This window comes from Bison bison, unplaced genomic scaffold (genome assembly GCF_000754665.1).
Source record: "Bison bison bison isolate TAMUID 2011002044 unplaced genomic scaffold, Bison_UMD1.0 scf7180017864475, whole genome shotgun sequence".
NCBI lineage: Eukaryota > Metazoa > Chordata > Mammalia > Artiodactyla > Bovidae > Bison > Bison bison.
The window spans coordinates 41,759-58,118 of NW_011495036.1; the positions used below are offsets into that span (position 1 = coordinate 41,759).

At 46.8% G+C, this 16,360-nt stretch overlaps 1 protein-coding gene across 1 annotated transcript in view; it reads right to left on the reverse strand.

Moving 5' to 3' along the window:
* Positions 1-14,444: 14,444 nt before the first annotated feature.
* Positions 14,445-16,360, reverse strand: part of HJURP (Holliday junction recognition protein) — a 12,995-nt gene continuing 11,079 nt past the window's right edge. The window contains exon 9 of the mRNA XM_010862063.1: positions 14,445-14,830. Coding sequence (XP_010860365.1) covers positions 14,717-14,830 — 114 coding nt within the window. The 3' untranslated portion in view covers positions 14,445-14,716. The remainder of the gene's footprint in view (positions 14,831-16,360) is intronic.

Here is a 16,360-nt window from a genome sequence, read left to right on the forward strand (position 1 = left end):
CTCATCAGACCTACTCCCATAATTTACATTTTAAGATAACACTGTCCTCAGGCAAGATACATCCTTGTGAAGACCAGGTCTACTCCCATAATTAACATTTTAAGATAACAGAAGGTTGAATCCAAAGACTGTCCTTAGGCAGGATACATTATTGTTATATAATCCTAAGGACTGTGGAGAAAGAAAAAAACTTTGTCCTTTCTTCCTCCTTGAGAATTCCAGACCCCTCTCTCCTTGGGGACCCCTAGACTCCCTATCAACCTGCCTAGGAAATGACTCTCATTCCCCCCTTTTCTTTTAGGAGAATTATGTTGCCTAGGGAAAAGGGGCATCGTTCTCGTTCCATAACTACTTCCGAGCTGACAAGGGGTGTTTTCCCTAAATTGGTGAGGCAACATATTCTCCTAATCCTCATATTGAGGATATCTGGGGGAAGCTACAGCAGTAGCAGGAGTTTGAGCAACCATTTGTAACTTAAAAGCTTTCATGCGGCTAGAAACAAATCCAGTTATACAGTTACAGATGCAGGCAACATAGTCATTAAAACAAGTTAAAATCGAAATTAAAAGACACATTATGTCCATAGTTAAAGTGCAACGTGTTGCACCAGTCCATTTTAGGGTTGGTAGATGTCATCAGATGAAGAAGAGTCATCGCATGTGATTGTTGTCGAAGATATTCATAGACTTGGAGAAAGTCTTTTCCTTGAAGTGGAGATGTCTACCTCTGGAAGCCTTCCACTGATGAAGAGGGGAGCTCTCCGCAGACCCAGCAGTTAGACCGATTGTGGAATGCAGCATAGGAGTGAGCCCAGGACAGGAAGACATTGTCTTGAGGATCCAACGGCAGACTCAGGATATTTGGAGTCAGCAGAAGTAAGCTCACATTGGTTATCAGGCCCATCCACTGCCCTTTGCTTAACTCTAGAGCTTGGGTCAGAGCTGCAAGCTCCACTAACTGAGCACTGGTTTCCTGGGGGAGAGATTTTGCTTCCAAAACCTGTTCAGCAGTCACCACGGCATAACCTGTTTTACGCTTTCCATCCTGAACAAAAGAACTGCCATCTGTAAATATTTCCATGTCAGGATTGTCTAATGGGGTATCCTTTAGATCCTCCCGAGCTGCATAGTTTAAAGTTAGGAATTGAGAACAATTGTGATCAGGTGTTTCATTTTCCTTCTCAGGAAGGAAAGTGGCAGGATTTAAATTTCCACAAACTTTAAGCTTAGTTATTGGTCCTTCTAATAACAATGACTGATACTTAAGAAGCCTACTGTCTGTCATCCAAATATTAACCTTAGAATTTAAGATTCCACTCACATCGTGAGAAGTCAGTACAGTAAGGTTTCGTCCATTAATTATTTTTAAAGCTTCAGGTGCTAATAAAGCCGCTGCCCCAATTATTTTTAGGCAGTGGGGCCACCCACTGCAAACTACATCTAATTCTCTGCTTAGATAAGCAATAGGTTGCTGGTGAGGCCCTTGGGGTTGTGTCAAAACTCCCAATGCCACACCTTTTCTTTCAGTGACAAACAAATTCTGACCCTGTGGGTAAGCTCAGAGCTGGAGCTTGCAGGAGAGCAGTCTGAAGAACCTTAAAAGCCTTTTGAGTTTCTGGAGACCAAACCAGTTTGTCGGTTTGGGCCTGCTGAGTTTCAGCTATAAGTTTATATAAAGGCTGGGCAAGTTCCCCGTAACCCAGAATCCAAATGCGACAGTAGCCTGTGATTCCCCAAAATCCTCTCAATCGTCTTAAAGTCATAGGTAGGGGATGATTTAGTATAGGTTTAATTCTCTCAGGGCCTATGGCCCTAGTCCCTTCTGATATGATTAGGCCCAGATATCTAGCCGATGGTTGACAAAGCTGAGCCTTTTCTCTTGATGCCTTGTAACCACAGCCTGCCAGAAAGTTTAAGATCTTCTGAGGCTCGCGAACAAGCTTCCTCTGTCTCAGCACAGAGCAAAATATCATCTACATATTGTAACACCACTGCTTCAGAGCTATTAAAGTTTTGTAGATCCCGAGACAAACTTTGTCCGAATAAGTGAGGACTGTCACGAAATCCCTGGGGCAAAACTGTCCAGGTTAACTGAGAAGCTGGCTGCGTAGGGTCTTCAAAGGCAAATAGAAATTGACTTTCTTCCGCCAAAGGCACTGAATAGAAGGCATCCTTTAAATCAATTACTGAGAAATATTTGGCCCGTTCAGGAATTTCAGACAATAGAGTATAAGAGTATAAGGATTAGGCACCACGGGGTGTAAAGGAATTACAGCCTCATTTATTATTCTTAAATCTTGAACTAGTCTCCATTTACCATTCGATTTCTTTATACCCAAAATAGGAGTGTTGCAAGGACTGTTACAGGGAATTAACAGTCTCTGCTCCTTGAAATTTTCGATGATGGGTTTTAACCCTTCCTTAACTAGGTTTCAGTGGATACTGCTTCTTATGTGGAAATATATGTGGGTCTTTGAGCTTAACAACTACAGGAATAGCATTTTGTGCTCGACCCACAGATTTTCCATCAGCCCGTACTCTAGGATTTACATTTTGTTCAACTAAAGGGAGAGAAAGGGAGGGCTCCATATTCATGAAAACAGAGGCATGGACCTTGCTCAGTATATCCCTTCCCAAAAGGGGTGAGGGAGGTTCTGGCACGATCAGAAACTCGTGTAAAAACAGCACAGAATCCCAGTTGCAAGATAAAGAATAACTGAAATAATATCTTTTGGCTCGTCCAGACAGACCCATTAGGGAAGCGGATCGGGAAGAAAGTGGGCCAGGGGCTTCAGTAAGCACAGAATAAGTTGCCCCAGTATCTAAAAGGAAATCGATGGATTGGCCCCCCACAATTTATTAATACCCGGGGTTCCTCAGGTGTAATTAGGATGGGAGCTTGTGTGGGGACCCCCAGGCACCTTCAGTCCTGGTTGTCTTGAGAGTCTGACCCCGGAGACCTACGCCTCTGGGGGCATTCTCTCTTTCAGTGTGGTCCTTTGCAGACCGGACATGCAGCTGGGGGTGGCTTAAATGCCTGAGGGCAATCCCGCTTGAGATGTCCCTCCTTTCCACAGTAATAGCAAGCCCATCCCTTTTTACCTGGGTCCCTCTGGGCATTTTTCTCAGGCTGTTTAAGAACGTTTTTCATAGCCATGGTGAAGGCTTCTGCCTTTTTCTTTGTACTTTTTTGCCTTTCTTTCTTTTCCTCATATTCCCTACCATAATAGACTGTCTGAGCCAGTTGTAACAGAGTATCTAAAGACTGATTTGGTCCATACGCCTGCTTTAATAGCTTACGGCGGATATCTGGAGCCGACTGAGTGAGAAATCTATCCTTTAAGATCACTTTTCCCTCTTCACTTTCGGGATCAATCTCAGCGAATCTGCGAAGGCCTTCTCTCAGTCTATCTAGGAATTTACCAGGAGCTTCCTTCTCCTGTTCTATGTCTGCCAATTTGCCATAGTTTAAAGGCTTAGAACGCGCCTGCCTAAGTCCTTCAAGAATACATCTAACAAAATGACTCTGATCCCATCTTCCTTTAGCTGTGTTGTAGTCCCAGTCTGGTTCTATAGTTGGGACCGCCTGATTCCCAGTGGGGAGGGCCGCTATCTCGCTCTCCCTCTTCCCTACTGATTCATTACCAAGCCATTCATCTCCATAAGCAACCGCTTTTCCTAAAACTCGAGTCTTTGACTCAGGAGTCAGCGTTTGTCCCAAGATATACATCACATCCTTCCAAGTGAGGTCATAAAGCAGAGTAACACCTTTAAAAGCTCTGATATATTTTTCTGGGTCCTCTAAATAGTCTCCCAGATCCTCCTTGATTCTTTGTATTTCTTAATAAGAGAAAGGCTTATTAACTCTCACAGACTTTCTCCCGGTAGGTGTTTCATAAAGAGGCAACAGCTTGTGTGGCTGTTCCTCAGTCTCTCTGGCTGCTCTGCGCATATGATCCCAGGGATAGATTGGAGAAACCTGTTTCTCCTCTTCTCTTTGTCTCCTGTCCTCCATCTCATCTCTTACTTCGATGGTCTGAGTTTCTACTGAAACCAGAGTAGTCTGAGGTCGTACTGAGACAGGAGTTGTTTGGACCTCCATGTGGGCAGTTTGAATCCCAGTTTGGAGTCCCAGGTATGGGGGCAAAGTAAGAGGACAGGAGGGAGCTGAAGATTTCACGCCCAAATCTATACCCTTAGGACATAAGTCTGGCATATTTCGCAGAGAGAAAAAGGGCAACACATATGCTACTTCTACCCATTTCCCTTGTTCCTTACAGAACCTAATTGTAGAACAGTATTATACTTAAGAGACCCTCCAACTGGCCACCGTTCGCCGTCCTCCAATGGATACCATGGCCATGCAGTATCACATAGGAAGACCAGGTGTGTCTTCTTTAAGCCCTGGGGATCAAATCTATCCCAGTTTTTCAGGATACAGTTCAAAGGAGCGAGGCTGGAATTGTTAGCTCCCATCTGTAAGAGAGAAAAAAGCGGCCAGCGCCATTTTTCTACCGGAGGCGTCCCTCCCTGCTCTAGGTGGGGGTGTAGACAGACGTTACACCAAAAGCTTTTCCTTCCTAGTCGGACTTAGTCTGTCCCTTACCGACGCAGGCGCCGTACTCGTCCCTCCCGGTTCTACCACCGGGATGGGGTGGGGATGTACCAGGGGTAGACTTGATAGCATCCCTACTTGACGTCCAGCTCTCCACCCTTAACCTTGCTTGCCTCTGATGTCACCCGGGGTGAATCAGAGTAACCTTCCAGAATGCCTCTCAAGCTAAGACCGCTGTGGGAAACATTTGTCACCTGAGTGCCTGTGCACAACCCTGAGTATTTCCTGACTACAATAAGACTGACGTGAACATAAAACTGAGATGTTCTTTCCAAGCATCACCACACCAGTATAACAGCCTCCTCTGATCTACTAAGAGCCAGCGTTACCAAAGGAAAAAAACCCATTGTAGTCCCAATCTGAGTAACCTTTAACCTCAGAGATGTTCTGGGAGCTAGAGCTCCATCTAGCTTCTGAAGTTTCGATTCCTAGCAAGGCTAGGCGCTTTCTTGACTACCAATCTAAGTTTGGGACCTAAGCAGCAGTACACAATAACAGTATAGATCACAAGTCCCTTGAAAGTCTATGATCCGATAGATTAAGTTAGTACTTCTAATTCCCAAGGAGTTATGAAATGGTCAAAGAGACCAAAAAGTTTGACCGAGAAAGGAGAGTTCGGTCCACACGCTTTGCCCATTTCTGGTCGGCTCCTGAAGGAGACATTGGGTGCCTCTTGGCATTGGCAGGTCGGTATAACGCCTGACAGGTTTCTGCCATAAGCCGTATGAGATCACCGTGGAACCTCAGAGCAGGGCTCCTTACTTGCTTCACGCAGGGCATGTCATTCATTCACACAAGCACACCGTAGAGTTAGTAAAGCACGGCAGAAAACGTGTTCGCTAAGAGAACGAAGAACTAAAGCTCCAAGTATCCTTACCTTGTCTTGAAGGATCCCGGACGAGCTCCCAAGATGAAAGGTTGTTGTTGAATCACGCGAATACACCGGGATTCTTGGCCCCCGGAGGAGAAGAATTCAATCCGGGGCCAGAGACGAGGCTTGATCGCTCAGAGCTTTTGTGTAATAAAGTTTTATTAAAGTATAAAGGAGATAAAAAAGCTTCTGACATAGGCATCAGAAGGGGGCAGAAAGAGTACCCGCTTGCTAGTGTTAACAGTGAAGTTATATAATCCAGAGAATATCTGGAGGTTGTAAAGACCTCATCAGACCTACTCCCATAATTTACATTTTAAGATAACACTGTCCTCAGGCAAGATACATCCTTGTAAAGACCAGGTCTACTCCCATAATTAACATTTTAAGATAACAGAAGGTTGAATCCAAAGACTGTCCTTAGGCAGGATACATTATTGTTATATAATCCTAAGGACTGTGGAGAAAGAAAAAAAGTTTGTCCTTTCTTCCTCCTCGAGAATTCCAGACCCCTCTCTCCTTGGGGACCCCTAGACTCCCTATCAACCTGCCTAGGAAATGACTCTCTCAGGAGAATGTGCTGTGTGCGCACCTGTGCGTTTATCTGTGTGAGGGCGGGGTGCTCCCCAGCATCCCCACCCTCAACCTGCCTGCTGGGTCTCCCCACAGGGCGTCATTCTGTGCTTTGGCCTGTGTGCCCGGGGCCAGGCGAAGACGGTGCTGGGCATGCTCCATGACTTTGAAGAGAGGATCCAGGAGTCGGAGCAGTTCTGGCAGATCGGTGCCTGGCAGGTGAGGTGCCCTTGCTCCATCTTCAGCTCTCTGGAAGCCTCTTAGAATGGTGCTCTCAGCCCCCCAACCAAGGCTCTTCAGTTCAGTTCAGTTCAGTCGCCCAGTCACGTCCAATTCTTTGTGACCCCATGGACTGCAACAGCCACACCTCCCTGTGCATCACCAACTCCTGGAGTTTACCTGATCATGACCATTGAGTTGGTGATGCCATCCAACCATCTCATCCTCTGTCGTCCCCTTCTCCTCCTGCCCTCAATCTTTCCCAGGATCAGGGTCTTTTCAAATGGGTCAGTTCTTCACATCAGGTGGCCAAAGTATTGGAGTTTCAGCTTCAGCATTAGTCCTTCCAATGAACACTCAGGACTGATCTCATTTAGGATGGACTGGTTGGATCTCCTTGCAGTCCAGGTACTCTCAAGGGTCTTCTCCAACACCACAGTTCAAAAGCATCAATTCTTTGGCTTTTAGCTTTCTTTATAGTTCAACTCTCACATCCATACATGACTACTGGAGAAACAATAGCCTTGACTAAACGGACCTTTGTTGACAAAGTAATGTGTCTGCTTTTGAATATGCTCTCTAGGTTGGTCATAACTTTCCTTCCAAGGAGTAAGAGTCTTTTAATTTCATGGCTGCAATCACCATCTGCAGTGATTTTGGAGTCCCCCAAAATAATCTGCCTTCAATTCAGGAGACTCATGTTCGATCCCTGGATTAAGAAGTTCCCCTGGAGAAGGAATGGCTACTCACTCTAGTATTCTTGCCTGGAGAATCCCATGGACAGAGGTACAGTCCATGGAGTCTCAGAGTCGGACATGACTTTCATTATCCTCACTGCCTCTATCAAAAGTTCACAATCCTTTAGTGTTTTATCAGCAACTTTCCTGGAGGCAGGGCTTCAGGGAAGAAAGTGACTGCCTACCCCCAAAGGGGATGAAAGGCCTTAATGAAGGAGCCACAAAGAGGAGAGGCCAGCACGGCCGGGGCCCCCATGGGTGCTGTTGCCTCTCCTGCTCCTGGGGGAGCAGACACCCCAACCTCCTTCCCTGCCCTCCATTCCAGTACCTTCCTGTGGCCCAACCTCAGCAGAGGCCAGAGACCAGTGACCTGGTTACTGCAGGGGATGGGGCGAGGGAGATCTGGGGAGAGGGGATCTGGGGGAGTTGCAGCCAGGCCCCAAACCCCAGGCTCCTGGAGGTGGTAGGTCCCGGCAGGGCTGCTGAGGGCACCCAGTGCTGGCCAATGGCTGAGGGGGCACTGGGGCTGCACCTGTGCCCATGGGGCTTCGCAGTAAACGTGTCCAAGGTGTCACACGGGCCAGTAGGGTTTGAGTCCCAGGCAGCCCCCTGGGGCTCATCAGCCCGCCCTTCTTTGGCTTCCTGAGGCCTTTGGGGGGCTGCCCCCTAGCTTACTGATGGAGTGCCAGCCCCCAGCCCCACCCCTTGTGTGGCCCCCCAGGGCCGCCTGCCGCCTCTCCTGCCATCCTGTCCTGTGTCCTCCAGGCCTGCGTGGCTACCATGTTTCAGTGTGTGCACTTCTGGGGCTGGAAGGCCCTGGAGAGCTCCACGGACCACAGTGATGTCGCTGCCCCTAAGGAGATGACCGGTTTCCAGATGACCCTGTGCTCCGTCCTGGTGAGGAAGCTGAGACAGGGCCCAGCCCCAGGGGCTTGGGGCTTCATCCTGTGATCCTGCTAGACATGAGGTGTCGAGACCAGCTCTGTCCGACAGAAAGAGAATGCAAACCAAACACCCATCTTTAAGATTTATGTTGAAAAACATGAAAAGAGGTTAAACCAAATTTAATAATAGATTTTATTTAACCCAGTAGTTCCAAATCATTGCCATTTCAACAGGCAATCAATAGACAATTATTAATGTAATAGTTTAGCTGTTTGGGATAACGTCTTCAGTATCCAGGAGGCACTTTACACTTAATTCAGACTAGCCTCGTTGATTGGATGGAATCATCAAATCCATGGACTTGAGTTTGAGCAAACTCCGGAGATAATGAAGGGCAGGGAAGCCTGGCGTGCTGCAGTCCATGGGGTCCCAGGGAGTTGGACACAACTGAGCGGCTGAACAACAGCAAGCCATGCTTCAGGTGCTCAAGGCCCACGTGTGGCCAGTGGCTACCCTATCGGACAGTGCATACTGTGGGCGAGTGTGATCTCTCTGGGCCAGAGAAGAGTAACGGAAACCTGAAGGTCCTTAAGTTGCCTACCTGCTACTCTGCTGTGTGACTTTGAGATGAGCACTTGTCCTCTCTGGGCAGACCCTCTAGCATCAGATGGATAGGCATCTGTGAGCAGATGACCGCCATCTGTGAGTAGCCAGTCTGCAGGATCTCTTTTTGCAGACTCAGAAAAAGCCTGCTGTTCTCTACAACTTCTTGCTAGAAACAATGACCTATGTTAAAAGCAACTTGTCATGGATCAGAATTGCTGCATGTAACTTGGCAGGTGAGCAGGCACGTCTCCTGATGCAGGAGGGACCTTGAAGACCATCTGGTCAGACCCAGGTCTGGAGTGGGGACAGGTGTTGGGAGTCATGCTTGGGCAGAAGTCCCCCGTGTGTCCCATGGTGCTTCATACCTGCCCGATGCTGAACTAGACGTCTGGAACTAAACCCTTAACAGAAACTCTCATCAGGTGAAACCAAATCTCTCAGTTCAGTTCAGTTCAGTCGCTCAGTCGTGTCCGACTCTTTGTGACCCCATGAATCGCAGCACGCCAGGCCTCCCTGTCCTTCACCAACTCCCGGAGTTCACTCAGACTCACGTCTATCGAGTCAGTGATGCCAACCAGCCATCTCATCCTCTGTCGTCCCCTTCTCCTCTTGCCCCCAATCCCTCCCAGCATCAGAGTCTTTTCCAATGAGTCAACTCTTTGCATGAGGTGGCCAAAGTACTGGAGTTTCAGCTTTAGCATCATTCCTTCCAAAGAAATCCCAGGGCTGATCTCCTTCAGAATGGACTGGTTGGATCTCCTTGCAGTCCAAATCTCTCGCCGACCTAATATTCATGTGATGGGCATTTCTGACTGTCATTTTAGGAATGATTATGAAGCAGATGTCTTTGCATTACTTGAAAAAGCTGGATTTTCCAGCATTACGGAATTGTAAATAGTGGAGCTTCAAGTGTGAGTCAAAAATGAGTCCACCCTGTTAATTTGGGAGCTTGGTGAAACCGCCCGAGGGGAGAGTCAGCTGACCCTGGTTGTATTTGGGATGGGAGGCGTGGGTGGCCAGGGCACACAGAGGTGGATGAACCTGCGGGGGGCTTTCTAGGAAGATAGCTCTCATGGTTCCTTGTGCTTTCTGCCTGCTCCCTGTAGCAGCTGGGGCCTGGGGGTCATCTTCCTGTCCCTGTTGACGTGATGGAAGGCCCAAGGAATGGGAGATGCATGTGGAGACACGACTGCACCTGCCATCTTCCGAATTCACTTTCGGGACGGGGATGAAGTTCAAACCCCCATGAGCCCCTCGCCCCTCAGTCAGCTCTCATCAGCACGCACCACTCAGGGCGGGCAGAGGACGAGGGCCTGGCTGCAGGGTCCCCACCCTCCTCGTACACTCACTCTCAGCGCTCCAGGAGCTACAGCTGGACTCAGATCCTGGGGTTTGGAGGGCAGCTCTGGAGACGCTCAACATCTTGGATACCTGCAGTCAGCAGCGGCTTTTGGCTTCACCTGAAGGAATCCCCTAGATGGTCTAAGTGCAAAACGTACCTACATTTCTCCTGGGGGCAAACCCCACCACAGCACCGCAAACCACTGTTAATTCCGTTTGTAAGAAAAAGTACTGTACTTAAATAATCAGTGCGCCTTTCTTTCCTCCCCTTGAAATAAACCTCCCTTGCTATTTGGGGAGCAGATTCCTGACTGCAAGGAGATGACACCCCAGAGCTGAGACAGTGGGGTGAAGGGAAATTCCAGTCCTAGCGGGGATTTCATTCTTGTGTCCCCTGAGTGTGTGTGTGTGTGTGTGTGTGTGTGTGTGCAGCCAGAGGATCTGGGGTCCCCTTTGTGTCTTCACTGCATTTCAGTTCCTCCCACGTGGACGGTGTGTCCACTGCCAGGCTCTGTGCTGGGGTGGCCAGGGGAGCCCTGCTGCTGTCCAGCGCTGCTTCCAGGAGTCCCGCTCTTAAAGGGAAAGGAGACGTCTCCCAGCGACCATGATGCACCCAGGGTGAGGGAGGGCGGCCTCCAGTGGGGGCAGTGCTGGTGCCCGTCCACAGGGTGTCACTCAGGGGGGCCTCAGGGAGGAAGTGACACCACACCGTCCACCCTCGTCTCTTTCATATCAGGGTCCACTGGGCCAGGATGGGAAGGGACCCAGTGAGGCCTGGGGCAGAACCCATGAAGGGCCAAAGGGAGGAATTACCTCCAAGTCCAAGAAACAGGCAGGGGGAGAAGGGCAGGGAAACTCTTCCTGTACTCATGCTGCCAGCAGGACAGTCTTGGGTTGTCCCAGAACAGATGAAGGTGGGATTTCCAAACCAGTCCCCCTGTAACAGCCCAAGGCGGTCACCACCCTGGGCCCATGGGTGGGACGATTGCAAAGCCGTCCAGAAAACCAACCTGCATCGGAGGCTTCCGGGCAGACTGGTCTCACACTCTTGGTCATGCCCACAGAATAGACAGTGAAGTTACTTCCTGCCAAGTGATGAAGATGGTGGCTGCTGGAAGACTCAAGTCCCAGTGACACAGCCGGAAAGGAATGTGCCCTTCACTATAGGTCCTGGGGGGAGCCGTACGATTGCACAGTCAGGTCTCTGATCAATTCCATTCATGCCTGTGGAAAATATCTCCAGATGGTTTATAGATCTAAACTCAGAAAGCAAAAATTTAAGACAATATAGTCATTTTGATCATGAGAGTAGGGTAGGATGTCTTTTAAAAGTAATAAGAGAAACCAGTTAAAAATAAAGGATTAACTTTCCTAAGTTATAATATATCTTCTGGGACTTCCCTGGTGATTTAGTGATTAAAACTCCATGCTTCCACTGCAGGGAGCTCAGGTTCTGTCCCTGGTTGGGGAACTAAGAGCCTCATGCCATGCAGTGCAATTAAAAAAAAAAAATTCTTGAATAAAAATGAAAATATAACATATCAACATAAAAGTTAAAAATAAATTTATCTTCTGTACAATAAAATATCATAAAGTTAAGTAAGTCACAGTTGGAAGAAGTTACTTGCAATTTATATAAAACTAGGTTGGTTCATATAACCAGATTGGTAAACAGAATATACCCAAATCAGTAATACAGCAAATTAAAAAAAACAGTGTCACAAGAGGATGCTTGAAAAGCCAGTAGGAGGCTGGTTTGGGAGGTGACTGGGCTTGAATGAGGTCCTGAGGGTGGGGCCCCCGTGACAAGATTGGTGCCCTTTATAAAAGACACTAGGTAGCTCCTTCTTTCTCCACGTGACATGAGAAGGAAGCCGTCTGCAGGCCAGGAAGTGGGTCCTCCCAGAGTCCAGCTGTGCCCTCTCCTGGATCTCAGCCTTCATCTCCAGAAGCAAAGTTTTGTTGTTTAAGTACTGGGTCTCTGGTGTTTTGTTATGGCCGCAGGTGATGTTGCAGTGTAAAGATGTGGGCAGAAAGGGAACATCCATACAGGGAGAGCGTCACCTCTGGTAGGCGGATGGGAAGGAAAGGTGTGCAACTTAATCTTTAATCAACTTAAAACACCATTATACACAGAAATGTATTAACAACCATTTACTCAGGATGTTGGTACATGGGTTTTGTCACTGTATTGTGAATATTTGCATGATTTTATTTAAAAGTTGCTGCTGCTGCTGCTAAGTCGCTTCAGTCATGTCTGACTCTGCGACCCCATAGATGGCAGCCCACCAGTCTCCCCCGTCCCTGGGATTCCAGGCAAGAACACCAGAGTGGGTTTCCATTTCCTTCTCCAATGTGTGAAAGTGAAAAGTGAAAGTGAAGTCACTCAGTCGTGTCCGAATCTTAGCGACCCCATGGACTGTAGCCCACCAGACTCCTCTGTCCATGGGATTTTCCAGGCAAGAGTACTGGAGTGGGGTGCCATTGCCTTCTCCTATTTAAAAGTTACTGTCCATTAAGTAAATTAAAAAGCTTTTGCACAACTAAGGAAACTATAAACAAGATGAAAAAACAACCTTCAGAATTGGAGAAAATTTAGCAAACGAAACAACTGATGAAGGATTAATCTCCAAAACATACAAGCAGCTCCTTCAGCTCAAAACCAGGAAAACAACTCAATCAAAAAGTGGGCAGAGGACCTGAACAGACATTTCTCCAAAGAAGACCCATTGATGACTAATAAACATGTGAAAAGATGCTCAACATCGCTCATTAGTAGAGAAATGCAAATCAAAACTACAATGAGGTATCACCACACTGAGGTCAGAATGGCCATCATCAGAAAAATCCACAAACAATAAATGCTGGAGAATGTGTGGAAAAATGGGAACCCTCCTGCACTGTTAGCAGAAATGCAACTTGATATAGCCACTATGGAGAACAGTATGGAGACTGCTTAAAATACTAGGGATAAAACTACCATATGACCCAACAATCCCACTACTGGGCGTATACCCTGAGGAAACGTTACCTGAAAAGGACACGTGTACCCCAGTGTTCACTGCAGTGCTATTTACAATAGCGAGGACACGGAAGCAATGTAGATGTCCATTGACAGATGAATGGATAAAGAAGCTGTGGTACATACACACAATGGAATATTACTCAACTATAAAAAGGAATGCATTTGAGTCCGTTCTAATGAGGTGGATGAACCGAGAGCCTGTCATACAGTATGAAGTCGGTCAAAAAAAAAAGACAAATATCACATATTAACACATATATATGGAACCTATAAAGATGGTACTTGTGAACTTATCTGCAGGGCAGCAATAGAGATGCAAACACAGAGGAGAAACTTGTGGACACAGAGGGGAAGGAGTGGGTGGGATGGATTGAGAGAGTAGCATTAAAACACACACATTACCATAGATGGCCAGTGAAAATGTGTCGTACGATGTGGGAGCTCAAATCCAACATTCTGTGATAACCTAGAGGGGGTGGGATGGGGTGGGAGGTGGAAGGGAGGTTCAATAGGGAGGGGACATACGTACACCTATGGCTGATTTCATGTTAATATAAGGCAGAAAACAGCACAGTATTGTAAAGCAATTATCTGCCAATTAAAAATAAATAAATTTTAACCATCTGTATCTTATGATGACCTAGATGAGAAACTGTCTTTACAACTGAAAAAAATCAAAACAAGAATTAAAACTTTTAAATGTTGGGATGTCTCTGGTGGTCCAGCGGCTAAGACTCTGCTCCTGATGCAGGGGGCTGGGGTCAGGGAGCTAGATCCTACGTACCACAACGAAGACTGAAGATCCCGCACGCTGCAAGTAACAACAGGAGCAGCCAAATAAATACATAAGTATTTTAAAAAGGGATATTTGCATTTATTAAATTTTTAAAAAATGCTATGTGTATCCAAAAAGTAAACAAAATTAAAGGGTATACAAGTTAAAAAAAAAGTCACTGTGATACTCTATTATAAACTCTATTATAAACAGCTCTGATAAAAATCATGAGCTGTCACAGGTGTTAAGTGGCTGCAGGTGTTTTGGGACATCACAGGACCGTTTATGTTTTCATCTAAAAATATTAAGCTGTTTGGCATTACTTTTATGGGTGAGTTGAACAGTGATTCAATTTGCTACCTCCTAATATTGGAAGGTCTGATGCTGAAGCCGAAGCTCCATTACTTTGGCCACCTGATGCAAAGAGCCGACTCATTGGAAAAGACCTTGATGCTGGAGAAAGATTGAAGGCAAGATAAGTGGGTGGCAGAGGATGAGATGGTTAGATAGCATCACTGACTCAATGGATATGAATTTGAGCAAACTCTGGGAGACAGTTTCCTGGCCTGGAGAATGCTATGGACTGTATAGTCCATGGGGTCGCAAAGAGTTGCACACCACTGAGCGACTTCCACTGGGAGACAGTGGGGGACAGGGAGGGCTGCTGTGCTGCAGCCCATTGGGTTGCAAAGAGTTGGGCATGACTTAGCGACTGAACAACAATAACAAATATGGAAGATGCCAAGTCCTGCTGGCCTGAATTTAAAGGCTAAGCAGTTGGACTTTCTTTCTAGGGATTAAAACTAGGTTTCAGAAAAAACTTCTCTGAGGAAATAGGAAAGGTAAAGGAGGATTTCTGGTCACGTGTAAATTTAACAAAGAAAATATGAGAAAAATAGGCCTGTAAACAATAACATTAAAAACTTTATTTGAGCAACTTTATTCAAATTATTTCCAAAAATCCAGAGTCACGTCAATGGAACCAATTTCATTGAAATTTGCTTTGAAGGACAGATAAGTGAAGCAAGTTCTCGGATTTTCTTGAGAATTAAAAAATACACAAAAATCAGTTAGTGCAGAGGGAATACTCCAAAATAACTTGGCAATAGATTTTCAGCTTTGAGTTTTTCTGACACGAAATAATTTGTCTCTTCCATCCTGAAAGATGTGTCATTCTTTCCTCTAGGGGAAAAAAAAAATTCAGTTCAATTTCACTAGAATTCCCAATGCCAGCCCCCCAAAGCTTAACTGTTATTTGTGTTAGTCATTCAGTCGTGTCCAACTTTGCAAAACCATGGAACCCACCAGGCTCCTTTGCCCATGGGATTCTCCAAACAAGAATCCTGGAGTGGGTAGCCATTCTCTTTTCCAGGGGAAGATATATTTACTCCATTGAATGTACATGAATATTTGAGTCATTATAAACACCAGAAGAAATGTAAAGGAACAATAGTAACAGTAGTTCCTCAAGCAGGCAGCGCAAACTGGCGGTTAAGACCATGGGCTTTCAAATCCTGGCCCAGCCATGCATGCCTGCATGGATTCAGGAGTTAACGCTGCATTTCCTTGGGGACTTCCTTGGTGGCCCAGTGGCCAAGACTCCACACTCCCAATGCTGGGGACCCAGTTCAATCCCTGGTGGGGGGGCTAAGATTCCATATGCCGCAAGTAAGTACTCTCATGCTGCAAATAAGACCTGGCACAGCTGGAACACACACACACAAGACCGCATTTCCTTATTTATAAAAAGACGAACTAGCACCGCCCATTGGACAGAGCCTATCTAAACAAAGGGTTCAAGTGGGGCTTAAAGAAAGAAGGTGTAAAAAGGGATCAACACAGCCTGGTGCATGGAGTTTGGGTTCACAGCTCAGGAAGATTTGGTCCTTTTCCTCAATAAATATATAATATTTAGCAGAGAATATTAAGTAGGGAGTCCCCTGGACTGCAAGGAGATCCAACCAGTCAATTGAAATCAGTCCTAAATATTCATTGGAGGACTGATGCTGAAGTTGAAGCTCCAAGACTGGCCACCTGATGTGAAGAACTGACTCATGGCCCTGAAAAGACCCTGATGCTGCGAAAGACTGAAGGTGGGATGAGAAGGGGATGACAGAGGATGAGATGGTTGGATGGCATCACTGAGTCGATGGAGATGAGTTTAAACAAGTTCCAGGAATTGGTGATGGACAGGGAAACCTGGCGTGCTGCAGTCCATGTGGGTCACAAAGAGTTGGACGTGACTGAGCAACTGAACTGAACTGAAAGAAGAAGAAAATACAGAAAACAGTTAAGCATGTTTGTATCGTAGTTCTGGAAGGAGCTGCCAAACCAAACCCAGTCAGGTCCCATCAGCCTGCGTAGCGACTCGGACTCAGATGCGTTGTCAGGACCCCACGTGTGGTGCACTGGGATGCTCTCTGGGGAAGGTGGCTCCCACCTGAGGAAGTTTAGGAACTCACAGCAGCTTGTCCACCCCCACCCCAGCTTGTCTCTGGAGAAAATGGTGCAGACAGCAGAAAGCTTCAGCTTAAGGGACATGCACAAGCTAAATCGAGGCCGAGGTAGGGGCTCAGACGGGCTTCGATGTGGAGGGCAGGAGGCTGCGGGCTCTCTGCGGGCTGGCTCCTACTCTGTTCTCACAAAGCAGTGACATGTAAGCAGAGAGGCATCAACTCCCAGATCCGTTTCACACCCAACAGCAATTTTCTGAG